Here is a 20,518-nt window from a genome sequence, read left to right as displayed (position 1 = left end):
GAGAGATGGGGGATGACACACAGCAAAGGGTAGGTCAGATTTGAACCCTGTGCCGCCGCAGGACTCAGCCAACATGAGGAGAACCCTCTTACTGGGTGAGCTAGAGGTCGCCCCATAGCCAAGTTTTTTAAAGAAATTTGTCAGTGTTTCCACACACTTGGCTAACAAACAAGTGGTAGATATCACATGAAATGTTTTAGGATTTGAGGCTAGATGTGTGTGTACGTGTGTGAGTGGGAAGGTTTGCTTGAATGTTACATCACATCATGTCCTTATGTGCACACAGCAGGTCATATGATCTCCATGTGCATGTGATAATATGGTAGGGCAACACAAAAACACAAGAACAGCTGGACAGTAATTTCTATGTGGATGAGGAATTGATCTTTGCATTTCTATCAAACTCGTTACCGTACATGACAAACTGGAAAAACACTGCTTTTCAGTTAATAATGCTGACTAATCAGCCAGGCAGAAAGACGCTGACGTGATTGAGCACTAGGCTATATATAGCAAATCGTCACATGAAAAGTAATTTTTTCGCTCTGAGTCAGCTACTCAAATTCAATGTTTTAGGTTCACTTTCTTTGCAAACACTAATAAGACTCTCGGTGAGTCAGCAGATCAGAGCTGACCATGTGGCTGCTCGGGTTGGTAAAATCCTGTTTCAGCCTGAACTTCAGAAAAGAGCATATCAAGCCACAAGACTGCTGCTTACAGGAGGACTTTTTACAAAACTTGTGCACCTGAATGCACAAGCAAAATAAAGGTAGCCTATGTGATGAGGCCCAATCACAATATAGGCTGTAAAAACCTGTATATTCACACCAATGCAATAAAAAAGCTATGGATAGAAAAATAAATCTAAATCAGACAAATGTGGATCAAGTCCTCTCTTGTTTTGATGGGTTAGGTACAATGAGCTCTCTTCTCAGTTACCACTGCAGTAAATCAGAATATCTTCATATTGTAAGGACAATTAAACACCTTTTAGACTCTCTACAAACTTAGCTTCTTGTTAAAAAAAAAAAAAAAAAAACACCCCACAAATCAATTTGAACATCATGTCTTCAGATAAGGAGCCTGTCAGGGAGTCAAACGCTGCTGTCTCGAATCTCTCATTTCAAATACTTGTTACTGGAAGCAGTGTCAACCAAGGATCTCTGGGATTAGGCACTATCACGCATCCACTCCTGTCAAACTCACAGTGAAGCACTGCCTGCAAGGTAGAGAGGAATGCTGCGTTTCTACAACAGAGCTATTGCATTAGAAACATCAACAGGGCCAGCTTCAAAGGGGTAGCGCCTTCACATTGAATCAATCCCCACTTCCATTAGATTAGATGAATTCACCGACGTTACATTGTGCTAACGTTTTTTTATGGGTTCTCAAATCCCTCGCTCTGGTTCTGGTTCCTCCTGTGAAGCCACTTCAAACAGCCTCTGCCATGGCATATCCCTTTGTGCTCTAAAACAGCAAATATGTGTCTCTCTAAAATGTTTCAGATGCAAGCTCGCAGTGGTCCCAGAGGCACAGACAGCATCGCACACAGAAAACTCTGATTCAGAGGAGGGATAAAAACTAAGGTAGGGCATGTGCTGTTAACATCCAGGTCTGCAGGGAGAGTTTGAATGACTGATGAGTGATGAGAGAAGCTGATAAAGATAATACAGAGACAAAGAAAGGAAAAGAAAAAGCAGATAGTGTGGGAGAAATCCGGCAGCAGTAAATCAGAGTGGTAATAAGGAGAGGCGGGAGGGGGGGGGCTGCAAAGGTCTGGAAACATGTGTTTCAGTTTGTAAATAAAACAGTAAATTGCTATGGATATTGCTTAAATATCTGTGGGCTTTTGTACCTCGCTTTGCGGAAGTTCCTCGGAAATCATTCTGGGACTGCCTTCTTAAAATGCCAAAGCGGCTTCTTAATGTCAAAGAGGCCATCTGGTTCTCGACCAATTCAAGATGTTTGCTTTTCATTTAGCGTTTTTCCTCCTGATGCTTCTTTTTTTAGATCAAATGCTTCATTTTTTGGTATCATTTATACCAATGGTCAGATTTCACAATCAAACTGTTAGCCAGCACGCATCACAGACATGAGTCAGCTGTGAATCCCTGTTCACCTTTTGGTGGAAAGTAACTAAGTACCATTTCTCAAGTACAATTTTGAGGTAGGCTATTTGTACTTTATTTGCATTTTATGCTACTTTGTAACTCTATCCCTCAACTTACTCCTTTACGTTTATCAGACAAATACAGTTACTTTAACAATCACCATACAGAACATATGATCAACCTATAACATATGATGTGTTGTTATAGATTCAACTTTCCAATAGTATATCAAGTAGTTAAAACGCCAACATTAAAATGCTGCTTATACATAAGTAATAATATTCCAGCATTACAATATATGTTTTGCTACCTAAGAAGTGCTTTTCACTGTCATAGCCTACTTTTATTACATTTAGTTTCTAATACACTTGTACTTAAACTGAAGTAATGTTTTGAGTGCATGACTTTAACTTTTAAATGAAGATTTCAATAGTATGATATAAAGATCACAAATCCCTCTTTCATCACTGCCATTAATAAATTACTGACCACAGTAAAAGGGTCAAATACAAATGATCCATTACAAATAAAGTTCCTGCATTCACAATTTTACTTAAGCAAAAGTACTGTATAGAAGTATGACCAATAACATGTAGCCTAATGAAGGTATCAAAAGTAAAAGTGCTTATCATGCAGAATGGCCCCTGTCAGTGTTGTAATATAATGTATGTCATGATTATGTATGCATTAATATGTAAGCAGTACTTTAATGTTGAAGTTAGTCAAGAAACCTAATTTTAAATACTTTACACTGTTGGGTAGTTTTATCCATGTTTTGGATGTCAAATATAAATCTGAAAACAGTAACTAAAGCTGTCAAATAAATGTAGAGGAGCAAAAAATAAACCATTTCCCTGAGATGTTATTGTGTAGAATGTTTAACAAAAATACCCAAATAAAGTACAAGTACCTTAACTGTACTTAAGTACAGTAATTCAATAAATGTACATGAACAACTACTTTAGACGTGTCAGCGAGTATATATAAACAGGTCTGAGGGGAGACGGGTGGATGCTCATAGAGAACCAGTATGTTTGTGTCCTTTTCAGATACTTGAATTTGGCCATCATCTGCTGTAAAGGTGTGCATGTGTGCAATACAAGGGAATCGTTTCAGGTTGTTTGTTATAGAATTTGATTCAGCTGCTGTTGCTCTTTAGTATACAGGATGTTTAGGATGGTTGTGTTATTTGAATGTATAAACCTTTTGTTTCCAGTCTCACCGCACTCTGCCAGACTGCCAGTCAACACTTGAGACAACTTCCTTCCTTGATTTGGGTAGAAAGGAGTCCCATAATTGAATAAAACGAGACCTTTCCCTCTCTTTACATACCACACAAACACACACACGCACATACACACACACAGACACACATACACACACACACACACACACACAAACACACACACGTTTTACAGGCTGGTGTATAAACTTAATAGGACGCATTTGGTTCCAAAGCCCCCAGCTTGCTCAGTGGAAAGTGAGCCGGATTGTTTTTCAGTTTCTTAATGTCGAAGTTTATAACGGCCAGATAAAAAATTTTGCCATGGTGATTTAACCACAACAACGCAATTACCTTGATGCAATGAGACTCTGGGGGCTTACAAACAAACCAGTGTAATGCAATTAACATATAAGTACCACCAAAAATGTCCTTAAAACACAGTGGAAGGATGCAGGAAAGCAACAAAGTGAGTGAAATAATGATAGTGGCTTCTTACGGATCAAAGTTACTGATACTTCTAGTAAATAATGAAACACCAAGCCACATTCACTTTCCTTTACACTTAGTTTTTCCTTACCAGCTGCAGGATTCAAGAGAAACATTTCTCCACCAGATATAGTCCAGTAAATGATTACTAAATAAGTTACGACGCATCAAACACTGATAGCATTGCATAGCATATTTCAGTCACATATTTTCCACATCAACTTCAAAGTTCAGGCGCCCCCCCCAAAAAACTTCCCTTTGAGGGGTAAAATAAAAATGTGGATGGATGGAATAATTGCCCGACTTCAAAGTGCAGCTTATTGTCTTGCATTTACTGTTATGATTGCAATGCTGTTTTTTTTTATTCTTCATAAATGTGGCTTGGGTGGGTGGGAAAAGTGGTTCATTCCACTCATGGCGTAAATCCCACCCTAATGCCCAACACTGACCCTCCTGACCCAGGCTTAGTAGGAAGAAGGATGTGTAGCACCTTCAATCTGCCTGTGACATTTTCTCATGTTACATGAAAGTCACAAGGCTTATAAAGAAAATAATAAATGTTCTTTTTTCTGCTGTTAATTCCTTTGCAAACTACAAAGGAATTAAATGTTTTGGAGAAATAGAAACTGTGAAAAACACATTCCTTCTTTAAAAAAGAAGAGAAGAAGAAAAAAAAAAAAAAAGAGGACACAAGAGGAGCCTGACATGTCTATTTCCAGATCTTGTTGTGGAGACACATCGATGCACAGGGGATGTCAAAAAACATATTTTATTAACTTGACTCTCACACACATTCTTATACAAATACCTACATTCAATCATGTGATACATGTGGATACACAATGCCATTCTTCATTTCTAACATGGTAATGTGCAGAGATAAAGGAAATACAGCAAACTAATCTCATTAAGCTACAATATAATGCCATAAATGGTTCAGATGAGGACAATACTATGTAAAGCAAAATGCATGCACATTAGTGGTGTCCCTACTGTCACAAATTAAAGCCATAACTGAGCGCCAATTTCACACTTGCACTTACTTCTGTTTGTCACACTGATAAAAAAATACAATACAAAAATCATTCTTTACATTAAAATGCCCCTTTCTGGTTCGTAAATATATCAGACCAGGACATGTGGTGCTTATTACGTGAATGCATTCATGTGGATGCTGCAGGATTTTAGGTGACCTGCCCCCTATAAGACCCCGACACACTCTGTTAAAGCGATGCTTTGATGTACATCATGTATTCACCATTGGATGGATGCATTGTGATGTGCAGATTTCATCATCCGACCGTTGTATGTGAAACTTGTGCAACTCTTCATCATTCATTGAACAAGAAAAAATATATATACATAATACAAAGATGTAAGTCGGGTCAAGCACACATACTGTACATAGTGTTTAACTGTTGGAAGGACAGCACCCACTAGTGGCTACAGCATGAAAATACAACAGTTACTTGTAGCACAGCAATTCCCTTCATTGAGTTATGAAAAACCTTACCATATTTTACATTTATTTAGTCATTTGTGAAGATGCATAACTAAGTAGGGTGATGAGGAAGTGAAAATGGAAAATCTATCACAGGATCATATAAAATAGGGCTTGATTTGTCTGTAAAGTGGCCAAGTCAGCAACAAACCCTGCACACATAATAAAAAAGGAGGAGGTGGTATGGGCCAAGAAGGCAAAGGAGTAACCAGGATCAGGGTGCTCATCCACAACACAAAGTATTTCAACTTTTTCTCTGATTTCTCTTTAAATGTCCACCATCACCATTGGACTCTCAGACTGGGAAGCCAGCACAGCGAGTGTACGCCAAAGTCTGTGTGGTCACTGCAGGATGTTTTTAAGTGCCCTTAGAAGTCACTGAGGATGCTGATATCGGCAAACTCTTTGCGGTAGCGGTGAGCGGACAAGACGAGCAGGAAGGACCATTTCAGGCTCATGAAGCTCCACACACAGGACAGGTAGAAACTTTGAGGGTCAGTCAGGGCTGTGGGAGGGAGACACACAGACCATTAATCTGCTGCTAGAACAGCCTCCACTCTTTTTCCTAGGCTTTTCACAAGATGTTGGAACATGGCTGCAGGGATTTGCTCCCATTCAGCCACAAGCGCATCAGTGAGGTCGGCCACTGATGTTGAGTAATAAGGCCTGGGCCCATACACTTTTAAAATTACACTCAAGAAAGCTTTAAAGACCCAATTTAGGAGTAAAAAAAGTTCTTCCCTGAAAAAGAGAAATTAGACGCATTTATCAAGCGACTTAATCCTACTTACTGTGAAGTAACCTTTGAGAGCAAGTGATCTCATGTATCCTCTGAGCGAGAAATGTCAATCAAAGATAAGGATTTACCCTACGTCTGCTATATAAGTCAGTCTTAAAATAATTATTGACAGCATATTGTTCTGCAAATGCATTTATTTGTGTAATACACTTAATATCTAAAGCATGGGTCTTCAACAGGGAGTCTAGGGCCCCTAGGGGGTCCTCAGAGTCAATGCAGGGGGGCTTTCCAATTATTGTCAAGTCTTAACATGAGTCCAACATATTATTAGCAAATATGAATCCCCACTGCTTACTGGCCTTTATGTAAGGTAGTCACTGAGGCCATCTACAGATGCAGTTAATCCCAAGGATTCACTGTGATGTACAGTATGTTTTTTTTTTTAAAGATCATTTTTGGGCCTTTATTTGACAGGACAGGTGAAGACATGAAAGGGGGGAGAAAGGGGGAATGACACGCAGCAAAGGGCCGCAGGTCGGACTCAAACCCGGGCCCGCTGCGTTGAGTAGTAATATTCTATATATGGGCGCCCGTTCTACCAACTGAGCTATCCTGGCACCCGATGTACAGTATGTTTAACATTAAAACATTATTTATAAAATTGTGCCAACAATTATTAAACAATTTTAATAGTTTAGTATTATATGCAAAAAAAGCTATGCATAAATGCTTTAGGCTGCCCTTCAGGTTATTGTAGGCCCAGTTTATTATGCAACTTCATTTTATACAACATACAGTATGTAGTAGATGGTCCCTGCTCTATTTCTCTTTCAGTTAAGGTGTCCTTGGTTTAAAAATTGTTGAAGACCCCTGATCTAGAGTATCAATTAATGTGAAATTAGGGATAAAACAAAAAGAAACCCAAACTGGAACAGGAAAGAAATTCTGCTGCTGGTAAAAATGGTAAAAGAAAGGAATCATATAATAAGGAAAATATAGTACCACATTGACAAGTGCAGACAATGAAAATGTTTGGAAAGTGAAAAAGAAAATCAATTCCAGCTTTATTCTTGTTTGAACACCTCATAATCAAATTTCAAAATGAAAATAGAAGGCTACACTACCCTATTTCTGAATTATACAGATTATCATTCACCATGACCACGGATATAACATGTCTCAGAAGGTGGGGGGTCAAATCTGTTTCTTTACTGCAGCCATCTAGGATCTTACTCTTAATTTAAGACACCTCTGGAGCTCTCTTAGAAGGTCCCATATTGTTAAAATGAGATTTCCATGTCTTATGATTATAAAGCAGGTTGAGGTGCTATTTAAATACTGCGAAAGTATCAAAATGCTCAATTAGATTTGCCACAGTTCAAAAATATACTATGTATGTATTTCAGAGTGCAACGCCTCTCATTTCCCAGTTATTGTTTTTATTATATTGCTCTGGTTTTAAGCAATGGACTGCACACAGCCTGTATTCAGAAACTCTTCCATACTATACTATATATAGATAGAAAGTGGCACTACAGTGCCATTACATCCATTCCCCGGCTACAATGACAGTGCAGAGACTCAGAGTGCAGATTAGAAAGACCCAGAAACGCTGACCAGTCAGAGCAGTCCGGGCTTTTTCGGGAGGGGGGCTTTAAGAGACAGACACTAAAACGGAGCGTTTCAGACCGAGGGTAAATACAGGTATATTTAGACAGACAGTATGAGAAAAATTATGTATATTTTGAACATTAAAGCATGTAAACATGTTGTAGTAGAAACCCAAAACAAGTATGAACCTGAAAATTTGCACAATATGAGACCTTTAAATTAAAGAGCATTTTTGACTTGTAATCAATGTGATAAATGGCTTTTATTCCTCAGTTTGAGAGTAGAAATAAAAGTGAAAGAAAAGGTTTTATCTTTTACTTACTTCCCTTTTAGCAGTTTGATAATGCAGACCAAACCGACAAAAAAGTATGAAACAAATATAGCATACAATTTTTCGATTTAGTAGCTTTGAGGAATAAAAATGATCTTCAAGTTGCATTTTGGATAGAGGATTGACTTTCTGACATTTTCTTAACTGGAGAAACTTGCTCCACAAATTTCCCTCAGGGCCGTCAAAGGGAATTCTGGTAATTGTAGGAAATCGTCACATGACGTAAACTTGTGGATCCGGAGTGGAGACACCAAACTCCATCAGGACTCAGTCATCTGACTCAACAGGTTATCCAGCTTCTTTCAGTTATGTCATTTAAATTTGTCCTGCATGATGCATCTTTTAGTATCTTTGTTTATAGTGATTATTTACATTATTGCTTAAATGCTGAAATACAGAAGTGTGAACTGTCAAATGAAAAGGCATTTTGTGTTTAATCTTTCTTTTGTGAAAGACCAAAACATTTCAATTACGTACTGAAATTTACCTTTACATGTTGTTTGTTGGGGCAGTTAGTTATGCGTGTTTAGTGTGATGACACACAACAATTGGTCTGATTATACCATACCACAGCGCATAAACACATTTGGTGAAGACCAGCATGTACACAAATTATGTGAGACAGGAAAGCGATGTAGAAGAACTTACACTCCTTGTTGTTGATGGCAATAGATAGGAAAGTGATGAAGGCCACGACTGCTAACAGAGAAAAGAAGACCCCGATGAAGAAGAAGAACTTGAGGCCCTTCAGCCAGGTCCTCCAGTAGTCCTGCAGGTACATGACGTGAGTGATCAGGGTCCAAAGTGCCAGCACACCTGAGGGACAAACACAATGCTGTTTTTACGTAATAATCACAAATTGAACAAACTACATATTCTAATATTCTAAAATGTCTTAAGCACACTAGTGGCACCATCTAAATCTAAATTCTGATGGTATGTGTGTAAAGTATACAATGGGCTGCAACATGCAAAACCATTTTTAAAGACAACACACTCACAGTGTGTAACAGCCATTGACCTGAGTTTGTATGGTCATTATAGTGGTATGAAGAGTGAGTATGCATTTTCAGACACATCATGACACCGCATTATGCCGATTGCTAAGTTAATAAATCCCACTACTTCTGTCTTCATGTTTACCTTTTTTGTTCTGTTTTTGTTTTTTTACAGCCGGTGTTGTGAATCACAGCCACATGTAACAGTTATGCCAACTTTTGACCAACCAGCAACCACAACCCTCACCGAGTCGGAAACCGTAACAGAAGGAACTAGTCGTACCAATATGACAGCATCTTCAATGTGTGTTTCTAGTGAAGGTCGGGTGCACATTGTTGAATGCAGAGTGAACACATTTCCGAATACTGTGACGATAGACATGTTAATACATCATGTGTAATTTAGTTGGGGGGGAAATATTATTATGTCAATCATCAAAGCAGGCATGGAACAGCTTGCAGCCAGTTCCATTATGGAAAATGAAAATGCAGATTCAGGGAGTGTGTCCAAATCTCAGATACCAGTAATATTTTATACTGGTGCCAATTTGTGCATGAGAATGTGGTTAAGTGCATGTATGCGGGTCACTAATCCTATGTGTGAAAGTATGAGGACATGCTACACTTGTTCTTTAATTATTTTTTTTATTACAAAAGAGCCCAATCAAGTCACTTTGATCTTTGGGAACATGTATTATGATTTAACTACCACTAAAATAAATTACACTACATCCTGTCACGATGAGTTCAGAGATTATAGATATGGACTGGCAAACCTCAACAGTGGCTCAAAGTTCAGCTCCATGAAAACAACACTTAAAATAACCAATTGCTTAATTATGCATAAAGCCAACAATTCTATCTTTTTTTGGGGGTGGAACAGGATCAAATGTTGTCAAAAACCACACTTAGAAATGACCAGACTCAAAAGGTTCATACTATTTTATATGTTGTGCCTTCCAACCAAACAGTGTTTTATATTCATTTAAGCACAATATAAGCTCAAATTAACTTGCAGACACTTGAAATGAATGCCAACCAACAGCTGCCTGAAAGGTGTGGGGGAAAAAACAGCCACATGCTTTAAAGACTTGTGAAAATTATTATTAGGTTCGGGTGATTTACATGTGGGATGACAAAAAAAAAATTAAATTATAACTTTTTCTAACTAATACAAAAACAGTCACAGTATCCCAGTAATAATAATTTGTGTGAAATGTAATGTGTGGCCCATGTTTGTATATTTCGGCACTTTAGAATAATTGTCATCTCCAATGTTTTAATTAGCTATAACCGTTTTTTTAATTATTATTATTATTATTATTATTATTATTATTATTATTATTCCTAAAGTGACCTTTGATCAATTAAGGTCAAAAGTGGACCCCTAAACGCCAAGCTGAAACAGGTCATGTTAAATAAAACATCTGCTGCAGAATATACTGCCCTGATTAAAAAATATTAATAATTTGACTTGACTGTTGATCAGTTGACATCTCTACCCTTCAAAAACACGTTTGTACTGTGATCTCTGTCCAACTATGGGGCTCATTTTGCAATCCGTAGGTTATGTGACACCTTCAGCCAGAGGAAGAGGTCACTGGTGTTTCAGCCGAAGGCTGGAATAACAACGTGCACGTGACAGGACACCAGTGGTTTACTATAACACACGCTAAAAGGATGTGTTAAAAAAAAAAAGTTAGTTGCAGACAAACAACAATGTTTACCTGCCAGTCCTCCCATGGCTGCAGTCCACGGCTGTTTGAACGCGATGTTCCACACCAGGAAAGCCGAAAACCCCATGAGTATACCAAACGAGGCATAGCCGATACTAATATATGTTTTATTAACAGCCATTTTCACAAAACAAATGTTATAAGCAGGGACACAGGCTCGACGAGACGTCAGACGAGAACCGAGTGTGTGAGTTTGTCTGTGAGAGAGAGAGGGAGAGAGAGAGAGGGAGCAGTGGTAATTTCAAAACAACTGCATCCGGTTGCTCTGCAAACGGGCCTAAAAGGACATGTGACTGTGTACTGCTGACTAATGATTGTTGTCACACACACGCGCGCGCGTGGGGTAGAAACATGACAAAGCGTTTCTGATGAGGATTTTGTCTTTTTTTTCTGTCCAGCTGCACAAAAAAAACCGTGCTTCAGTCTACGTCATCTGATTCGAACTAAAGAGATCCTGCTCAGTCTCAGTCCTGCAACTACCTCACATAGTGAGTGACCACAGCGCCCCCTTCAGGAGCAGAGGACATGTAAAGACATATGTCAACTCCCAACATGGAACAGGAACCCAAACAGAACATTTGGGTTAAGACAATATTTACAGTCAATGGTTAAGACTAGAGAATACTAGAGTATTTAAGATTAGTGACACAGACTTAAAGCTATAGTGCCTAACTATTCAATATTATTGTACGTCCGCTGCATTACATTCAAGCCATTGCAAAATGAGTTGATACAAAAGCTAATCAAGCCTATCAGCTCCACAAAACTCTCTGTATCTTAGTTCACAAAATGGTGTAGGCCTAGTCCAGCGAAATTCCATATGTCAATGCGATATTCGCGCGCAGAATCTCAAGTGGTGCGTTTTATGTCACCACGGAGGAAGGACAACAGCAGCATTCAGCTTTTGAGATGAAGAGGACATAAACATTACAAGATAATTACCTCTTCTGAAGAGTCCATTATGTTTTTTAAATCCTCCGTGCCTTGATTTGATGGGATCAACTACTATAACTGTGTGGAGGAGGGGTGAGGGTGGTGCGCAGTCACCGAAGGCTCGCATCATGTGGATGTGGCGACAGTGTTATTGTCATTACTTAGAATTAATGGGGGCAACAAAAACTACCACTATAGCTTTAATGTGGTTAGATGTAAGAATTTTTCTTTGTGAACATTCAAACCTTCTGCTTAAAGATGTGCTCTGTTTAAGAACTATGTTAACTTTATCCCCAGATTTTGCACTTATTTTGCTTTGGAAGTAAATTAAAATGTCCCATTTGAAACTGTGGTACTTCTTGTATTTAGGGTTACTGTGATATAAAATATGACTGAACAAAACAAAACAAGAAAATACTAGTGCTCAAACAACTAGAAAATGCATCATTTTATGAAGAAATTGTGCTCGCTGATGAAATTGTGCAGTTAAATGGTACCCATTATGCTTTTCCTTATTTTTTGTCATATTTATAATGTTACAATGTTGGATGTTCATATTAAACGTGGCAAAAACGTAGTGATCTTATGTAAAAGTAATCCCTGTGAGAAAAAACCTTAGGTTTCGTTCTGAAAACTCGGCTTCCAACAGTTTTTTCTACTCTTGGCTCAAACTGAGGCCAGTTTGTGACAGATTGCTTTATTTGGTCAACTGCTCCAGGCATGTTTACTGCAGTGTTTACACTACATTACACTGATACATGCTAATGTCATGGAAAGCTGTAATCATGGTTGCAGATGTCAATTTCGGATCATATTCCCAACATGTCCGGTTGTATAAGTTTTGGTTTAGAAGCCTTTCTTGTGGTTTTTAACAGTAGAAAGTGGGATATACTCTGTAACAATTATTCCACCAACTGCAATCAATGACAGTCGGTACAGATGTGGAAGTGTGGGGGGAGGCTACAGTGCTACAGTGGAACAGCTAAGATGGAGGGTGAATACAGGTGAAGCAGCCATGGGCAGTATGAGAAAAATAAAGTTTTCCAAACATTAAAGCACATCTCCTACCCTCACCTATGGTCATGAAGGCTGGGTCATGACCGAAAGAACGAGATCCAGGGTACAAGCGGCTGAAATGGGTTTCCTCAGGAGGGTGGCTGGCGTCTCCCTTAGAGATAGGGTGAGAAGCTCAGTCATCCGTGAGGAGCTCGGAGTAGAGCCGCTGCTCCTTTGCGTCGAAAGGAGCCAGTTGAGGTGGTTCGGGCATCTGGTAAGGATGCCCCCTGGGCGCCTCCCTAGGGAGGTGTTCCAGGCACGTCCAGCTGGGAGGAGGCCTCGGGGAAGACCCAGGACTAGGTGGAGGGATTATATCTCCAACCTGGCCTGGGAACGCCTCGGGATCCCCCAGTCGGAGCTGGTTAATGTTGCTCGGGAAAGGGAAGTTTGGGGTCCCCTGCTGGAGCTGCTCCCCCCGCGACCCGACACCGGATAAGCGGACGAAGATGGATGGATGGATAAAGCACATAAACATGTTTTCTAATAGAAACCCAAAATACAGGTATGAACCTGAAAATTAGCATAATAGGTCACCTTTAAACATTCTAAATAGTTGAACTGAATACTTAAACGGTCTAAGTTTTGGTTAAAGTAGAAATACAAATACCGAGAGGCTAAAAGGAAAGAAAGAAGATAAAGCTCTGAGTGAAGTTTAAGTGTAAGCTCTGAGTGAAGTGTCAGCTGAAGTGAAAGTGCTAAAAGGAGTAGAAATGTCAGGTAAGGTAAGGTAATACATTTTCCTGAAATATTTAGTGCCTGTTCAAGTAAAGAACTGAAACGGAGGTCCGTTACAGTGGATGGCAGTGTTGTTGCAGTGCTGAAGTGTAGGTACTTGAAGCAGTTGTGTATGAACAGTGTAAGTAGTATAAGTTAGAAGAGCAGACATTCAGCTTGAAGTGATGTTCTGTTTATAAACTGCAGTAACCATTTATTGTGCTCGGTAGTCTCTTGAAATTTCCCATATGTGCCAACATTTGAACCTTTAATGCTTCTACCAACATGAAAAAATGCTTAGTTGACAAATCAACAATAAAAAATAAAAAAACATTAATTGGCAACAATTTTAGTAATCAATCAACCATGTATGTCATTTTTTTGAAAAAAAAAAAAAAAGCCAAATATCCCCTTGTTCCAGCTTCTCAAATGTTTAGATTTGCTAGTTTTCTAAGACTTGTAGGATATTAAACAGAATACCATCAGACATAATCCATGTGAGCTTGGGCTCTGGAAAACTGAGGTAAATATGTTTCACCATTTTCTGACCTTTTGTGGACTAAATGATTAATATAATAATCAAGTAAATGATCAGCAGATAAACAATGAAATCAGTAGTAAAAAAAATAATCTTTGCAGTAGGTGCAGCCTTAGAACAGGGTACCTTTGGAGAGTAGCAAAAGAGGTAAACGTGGCAAATATAAACTCGACTTCAGTTTCACATTGCATACGGTATGTGACATTTCAAAGTAAAAGAAAATACAAAAGATCCAAAAATGTATCCATGGCTTTGACCAAAATCACAAACTTCGTCATGACTAGACTGAATGAAACCAATAACAAATATATATATGTAACAAGAACAGAACATTCGTGGTCAGAAAAGACCACTTTCAAGTGGTTTACAATCTGTTAAAACTCACAACTAAGGACCTGAGGGGAACAGCAAGTGTGTACGACTGCGATGATGCTCAAGCTGTGAGCTCACTTAAAGCAGACATGGCAGGTAGAACTGGAAAAAGAAATTATCCAACTTCTTCTTCATGACGTTAATGACAACCAAGTCTCTGTAGATGCGCTGAACCAGTATGTCATCTTTGGAGAACACCAACAGATCACACCACTCCGTGCCCGTCACCATCATCTCTCCTTGGATGTGCCAATAGTGCGAGTGGCTCTTCTTCAGTTGCAAGACTCCATCCTGGCAGAACAGGAACCCACACTCGATGAAGCTCCGGAACCTGGTGCATTTGACATGCACCAGCCCAAAACTAGGTTTCTCCTTGGGGTCGTACACCAACCCGTCAGGCAGCGCCCCCAGCCACGGAGCATTCGGATGCACCACTAAACCGCAGGGGGACCAGTTGACACACAAATGGTTACAATATTCCCGAAGCGCCTCAGCCTTCATCTGCTTTTCTATCTGTGCCGTCTTGCGCCTGGACAAACCTTTCTGCATCTTGAATATCAGGAGCTTCGCATTGCTCCGTCCTGGTTTAAGTTTGCAGATCTCCCTAAAATGACTGGTCAAGCGCAGCTTGCGCAGCTCCTCTACTGCTTCCTCACTTCCACGTGTGGAGTGCTCCAGACTGCGTGCTGCCTCCCAGGTGATTTCCATGACTTCCATATGTTCAGCCTCTTTGGCATTGAGGCTACGAGAAGGCAACATTACCTCCAGCTTGTGATGACTCAGGGGAAGCAGCGGTCGAGGGGGAGCATCGTCATGAGTCTTGTAATCCTGACCTGATGGCACAGGGCACTGGTAGGACAGGGGGGAACCTTTAGGGACTTTGCCAAAAGCACAGTCCACTAATTCCACATTCTCCGTGAGGCCCATTTTGGTTATCAGAGGCTTCTTGTCATCTGGAAAGTCCTTGAAGGCTTCTGTGAGCCTTGCCAAAAAGGCCTGGCAGTCATTTGGGGCAGGAATGAAACATTGTTGGGGGACCATCCTGTATGAAGATGGTTAACACCATTAGCTATATAATGATACAAATAAAACAATTACAAATAAAACTGCAGTCATTAAGAGTCTCCATTCTTACCTTGGTAATTCTAGCATGGTTTTCTGCAGGGACCACTTTGGGTTCTTCCATTTCTTAGCAAGAAAAGAAAAACTCATTATTTTATGCTTCAACTGTTAAAAAATAAACCAGGCTTGCAATGTAAACAATCTTCAGGCCTAGAAACTCTATCCATCTTTCTGTGGCAGTCTCATTTGATCATGTAAGAGTTTGGTTGGTTTAATTCAAACATTGAAACAAGGGAATAGTTTGAAGAAGAAAAAAAACGCTTAAAAAGTTATCCTGAGTTAGTTTCAGTGAAGAGGCAAATCCAGATTTTCTGGTTTAAGAACTGCTTATGCAAACTTCAAAAATTGAATTTGCTACATTTAAGACAAGTGTTAGGCTAACTGATGAACTGTGGGGTTTAAGAGTGATCTCTGGAAGCTATATTATGAAAATGTCAGCTTAAAACCCCATTCAATTTACAGTGGTGCTCATAAATTTATGAACTCATGCTAAAGTTGACTAAAAGACGGGGGAAAAAAAATACAACATCTTTTGGCAATTGATCTTAATGCCTTAATTAAAAAAAAAAATTAGGAAAGATCCAACTAGGGCTGCCACCTCTTAGTCGATTAGTCGACTAATCGGTCGTTTTGGTCTTCTTTAGTCGATTAGTCATTTTTTATGCTTATTCATGCTTAATTACTTATTTCAAAGAAACTTCTGAGCACATTTATGGTAAACACAAGATTTAAAGTGGTGCTTTTGCAGGATTAATTGTGGAGAAACTCAGTTTTACAGATGGTTAATTAACTACATTTATATTGTGCTTTTCTAGTCTTAACCACCTCTCAAAGTGCACAGCTCTGTCAATTAAATTAACTAATCAATTAGTCGACAAAATCGTATAAGTGTTAGTCGACTAAGAATTACTTTAGTCGAGGACAGCCCTAGATCCAACCTTTAAGGACACCAATTTTCTTTTGAATGAATAATGTATCGTAAATAAATAAATGTTCTTCCTTAAAATACGGGGGGCATAAGTATACACACCCCTAAGTTAAATTCCCATAGAGGAATTTAGATTGTTAAAGGCCGTTTTTTTCATGGATCCAGGATACTATGCATCCTGATAAAGTTCCCTTTGCCTTTGGAATTAAAATAGCCCCACATCATCACATACCCTTCACCATACCTAAAGATTGGCATGGTTTTATTTCAGTTAGCCTAATAGCTGGTTTGATTTGCATTGAGAGATGATCTTATGGAAAGTACCCCATGCCAATCTCTAGATATGGTGAAGGGTATGTGATGATGTGGGGGGCTATTTTAATCCTGGATCCATGAAATAACTGGCCTTTAAAAATAAAAATCTGCCTGCCTCTATGGGAATTTAACATAGGGGTGTGTATACTTATGCCCCCCGTATTTTAAGGAAGAACATTTATTTATTTACAATACATTATTCATTCACAAAGAAAATTGGTGTCCTTAAAGGTTGGATCTTTCCTAATTTGTTTTTAATTAAGGCATTAAGATCAATTTCCAAAAAATGATTTTGTATTCCTCTTTTTAGTCAACTTTAGCATGGGTTTATAAACTTATGAGCACCACTGTAATAAAAACAGGAAAAAAAGCAAACAACTCTTCACAGTTTTGTGGTTGTTAGCTGCAAATATGCTGTATTTTTGTGCTTGAAAAGTACATAATTAACTGATCAAAACTGGAAATGAATTCTTCTTTAGGTAATTGCTTAATCACTTCAGCACTAACATGAACCGAATAGTTAAGCCAAACCTTCGCTCTGTACCTTAGCCCGTCTGGGGCAGCATTGTAATTGTGTTTCTGATAAAAGCTTAATGACTACATCATTTTGCTTTCATCTAAAAAACTGCTCTGCCCCAGCAGGCTCAACAGTTAATAAATGCAATGACAAAGTGCTCTAAAATCAAGGATGAGGTGGTGTTTGATGACTGACTGGTGACCCACACGGATGTAAGACATGGCTTTTTGAATACATAACAAAGCTTCTCCAGCCTGTCACAGTCAGATCTATGGGATGTAGAGCATTGAAACAAGCTTACCGTTAAGCTTTTCCCTGACTTTATATCATGTTTTTGAGGTTCCCGACTTCCACTTGAGCTTTCTTTGCACCTGGATAGCTGTGGGAAATCGGTGAGTCTCTCCAAGTCCGATGCAGAACAGTCCTCATCTTCATCAGCTGAGAGAGTGCCTGAAGATTGGGGGTTGCACTCAACCACTTTTATGTGGAATGTTTCGGCAATGCAGAGCATTCTTGGATCTTCTTCTTCTGGGTCATTTTTCACACAATCTGGGGAAATAAAGTGTTCAGTTTCCCCCAGCCCATGCTGTTGCTCCGATTCCCAACTTATGTCACATTCAATTTCCTCTTCTTTGGGTTTTTTAGCCAACGGCTCTGATGTTTCCAGGTCCGCCCTAGTATTGAGGTCAGGGTGCTGCTCTCGGACATCTGTTGTTGCTCCAGTGTATTGGCTGCTAACATCTATTGTGGGGAGGGGGAAAGAAAACCAGCCACAGTAGTGGCCCCTTGAATCTGTATTTCTTTTTACACACCAGAAAACAAAAGTTGTAGGACAGACTAAACAACAACAAAAAGAGACATCTTTGCTATTTTCTATTCTTTGTCTGATCATACCGATATCTGTTATTGCACTCGGGTGCGAGACTAGTCATAAAATGCAACATGTAAATACATGAAGACATGCTATGATACATTAAGCCAAGATAGCTCATTTTCAAGCTTATGCAAAGACAAACTGCTGCAACCTACTTCAACAAAGCAGGTGCCATTGTAGTATGTCACGTTATTCAGTTGAGAGTATCTAAAGGGACAAACCTATCCTCGGTAACTTTATCTCGGGGTTGAGGACCATGTGCAGTACATTCCGCAGGCGTTTGTTTTCCTCGTAGTACGCCTCCACAATAGTTTCAATCTCTCCAAATATCTCCACAGCCACGGTAGTAAATCGTTCAGTTATAAAGCCCCGAAGATTCTGTAGTTTGGTGTTCGACATCTTGAACGCGTATGTACTAATTAGGGTGAGATTGAAATATTTTGAGTTTGAGGAATGCGAACGAAGCGCGCGGACCCTCAAAAAATCAACCGGAACATGAAAAAAAAGACTTCCGTTGGGAAAAGGCTTCTTCTTTAAAAACGTTTGGCATCAAAGCAACACCAAAGCACTTTTCCTCTTCGGTCCCCCCTACAGGTTGGAAGCGGAATTGTCCATTACCGTTCTCATTCGAACTACAGGTCCGCTACCTGGCAAACTTGCATAGTGCGGTTTTAGCAGATAGAGGGCCGCTTATATACTGATATAATGATTACGCCCTAATATAGGCCTATTATTGTTGTTACTAATGTTATCAAAAATAATCAAAATCAAGTCATTGAATGACAAACACATGTATTAGTTTCCCAGGTATCAAAAAAAGCCTTGTGAATAGAAATTATATATATTTAAGTTTTTTTAAAAAAAAGCAAATAAATATCAGCAGCCAATCAGAACGACTAGATATGTAACATTCAAACTATAATTAGGTATTATCAAAAGAGTAGTAGTAGTAGTAGTAGTAGTAGTAGTATTATTACAAACACTAAACAGTTAGCAATTTAACATTCAAATCTATTTTTCATTCAAATCTAAATCTATAATCGAATCCAACGGAAAACAGATACATACAAGATAAATTGGGAAAAGCGACAGGGGTTGAAAATATCCCAACTGAAATACTGAAATCACCCAAACTATTTGATATTTTGTGTGATTTATTTAAAGGATGTTTTGAATCCGGCAAAATACCATCTATGTGGCTTAAATCAATTGTTAATCCGATACCAAAATCCCAAAATGAGAATCCAAGGGTGCCTTTAAATTGAGGGATTAGTCTAATGAGCACAGGCAAGGTGGAGGGTGGGGGTGTGGCCTTGACCAACTGCCACTTTGCTCATTTGAAAGCCATGATGTCTCTCTTTCATGGGTGGGCCAAATTCTCTGGGCGAGCAAAGCAGAGAAAGTGGAGGTAACCTTGCTCCTTATGACCTCGTAAGGAGAAGATTCCAGATCGGCCCATCTGAGCTTTCATTTTCTCAAAGGCAGAGCAGGATACCCAGGGCTCAGTTTACACCTATCGCCTTTTCTAGCCACTTGGGGACCATAGGCAGGCTGGGGGAACGCATATTAATGTTAAAAAACCTCATAAAGTGAAATTTTCATGCCATGGGACCTTTAAGGTACAAAAGAATCATTGGTGTTGCTTTAAATTTGTTACATGAGCGCCCTCATCATGATGTTTGGCAATTCATTCCTCAGTGGAGGTGTACCTGATATGATTAAGCATCAATTTAGTATCAATGCCAGACCTATCTCCACAGCGCTGTGGACTAGACATCAATCAATACAATGCTTAATAATAATAATAATAATAATAATAATAATAATAATAATAATAATAATAATAATAATAACTTTATTCAGGACACAAATGGAAGGTCCATAGGACATTAAAAATGATAATTTTACAATCATATAGCAATAAATATACATAGCTTTATAACCATTTCCATGAGTTTTGGGGGCTTCCATAGCGTATGACCATATCATATAGGCTAATTAGTCACATTGGCTAGTAGAATGTTAAAGCCTACTATTATAGTATACAGGAAAAATAATATACTAGAAATTCAACATAATCGACAATTCAAACAATGATAGCAATAAAATAAATGAATTTTATTTGCCTATAACATTTTCAAGTAATATTATAAGAATAACAATACCTCAGTTGATTTGTTGGCATTTTAATAGTACCATATTATATGACAAGTTTAAAAAAAGCATTAAGCTACTATTAGTTTCTTTAAAAATAAATAAAAAGCATATATATATAAAGAAATGTGTCCATGCGATTAATTAACCTTCTGCATATGTTTGTCAACATGTTTTTTTTTTTATTTTGAATTTTTTGTTCAATTGTGTTAACTGTTACATCGAGGCGACGCTGATTGTCAGTTTGCAGAGAAACC

The 20,518-nt window shown here is 38.8% G+C and overlaps 2 protein-coding genes across 3 annotated transcripts; both read right to left on the bottom strand.

The window, feature by feature from the left end:
- Window positions 1-4,572: 4,572 nt before the first annotated feature.
- slc48a1b (solute carrier family 48 member 1b) lies at window positions 4,573-11,803 on the bottom strand. 2 transcript variants are annotated; one of them, XM_028576252.1, is made up of 4 exons: window positions 11,681-11,803; window positions 10,730-10,935; window positions 8,653-8,820; window positions 4,573-5,828 (listed from the first exon to the last, which is right to left on the bottom strand). In XM_028576252.1, the coding sequence occupies exons 2-4, from the start codon at window positions 10,857-10,859 to the stop codon at window positions 5,692-5,694; spliced, it is 435 nt and encodes a 144-aa protein (XP_028432053.1). In that variant the 5' UTR covers window positions 10,860-10,935; window positions 11,681-11,803; the 3' UTR covers window positions 4,573-5,691. The 2 variants fall into 2 exon arrangements, with proteins under 2 accessions (XP_028432053.1, XP_028432051.1); XM_028576250.1 differs by lacking the exon at window positions 11,681-11,803 and having other exon boundaries at window positions 10,730-11,185.
- Window positions 11,804-13,618: 1,815 nt separating this feature from the next.
- LOC114554178 (uncharacterized) lies at window positions 13,619-18,692 on the bottom strand. Its single transcript, XM_028575838.1, has 4 exons — window positions 18,329-18,692; window positions 17,535-17,974; window positions 15,487-15,539; window positions 13,619-15,393 (listed from the first exon to the last, which is right to left on the bottom strand). Exons 1-4 carry the CDS (start codon window positions 18,504-18,506, stop codon window positions 14,430-14,432), a joined length of 1,635 nt encoding a protein of 544 aa, XP_028431639.1. The 5' UTR covers window positions 18,507-18,692; the 3' UTR covers window positions 13,619-14,429.
- Between the last annotated feature and the right edge of the window lie 1,826 nt (window positions 18,693-20,518).

This window comes from Perca flavescens, chromosome 4 (genome assembly GCF_004354835.1).
Source record: "Perca flavescens isolate YP-PL-M2 chromosome 4, PFLA_1.0, whole genome shotgun sequence".
Lineage (NCBI taxonomy): Eukaryota > Metazoa > Chordata > Actinopteri > Perciformes > Percidae > Perca > Perca flavescens.
Note: the sequence above shows the minus strand (reverse complement) of the source record. Positions and strands in the feature narration are given on the sequence as shown.

Excerpts from the sequence above, each read along its gene's own strand:
- slc48a1b (XM_028576252.1), bottom strand. The coding sequence starts at position 10,859 with ATGGCTGTTAATAAAACATATATTAGTATCGGCTATGCCTCGTTTGGT. Across the intron at positions 8,821-10,729 it reads AGCCATGGGAGGACTGGCAG|GTGTGCTGGCACTTTGGACC; the intron begins GTAAACATTGTT and ends TTTGTCCCTCAG. Across the intron at positions 5,829-8,652 it reads TGCCATCAACAACAAGGAGT|CCCTGACTGACCCTCAAAGT; the intron begins GTAAGTTCTTCT and ends TCCCTCCCACAG.
- LOC114554178 (XM_028575838.1), bottom strand. The coding sequence starts at position 18,506 with ATGTCGAACACCAAACTACAGAATCTTCGGGGCTTTATAACTGAACGA. Across the intron at positions 17,975-18,328 it reads GATAAAGTTACCGAGGATAG|ATGTTAGCAGCCAATACACT; the intron begins GTTTGTCCCTTT and ends TCCCCACAATAG. Across the intron at positions 15,394-15,486 it reads ACCATGCTAGAATTACCAAG|GATGGTCCCCCAACAATGTT; the intron begins GTAAGAATGGAG and ends ATCTTCATACAG.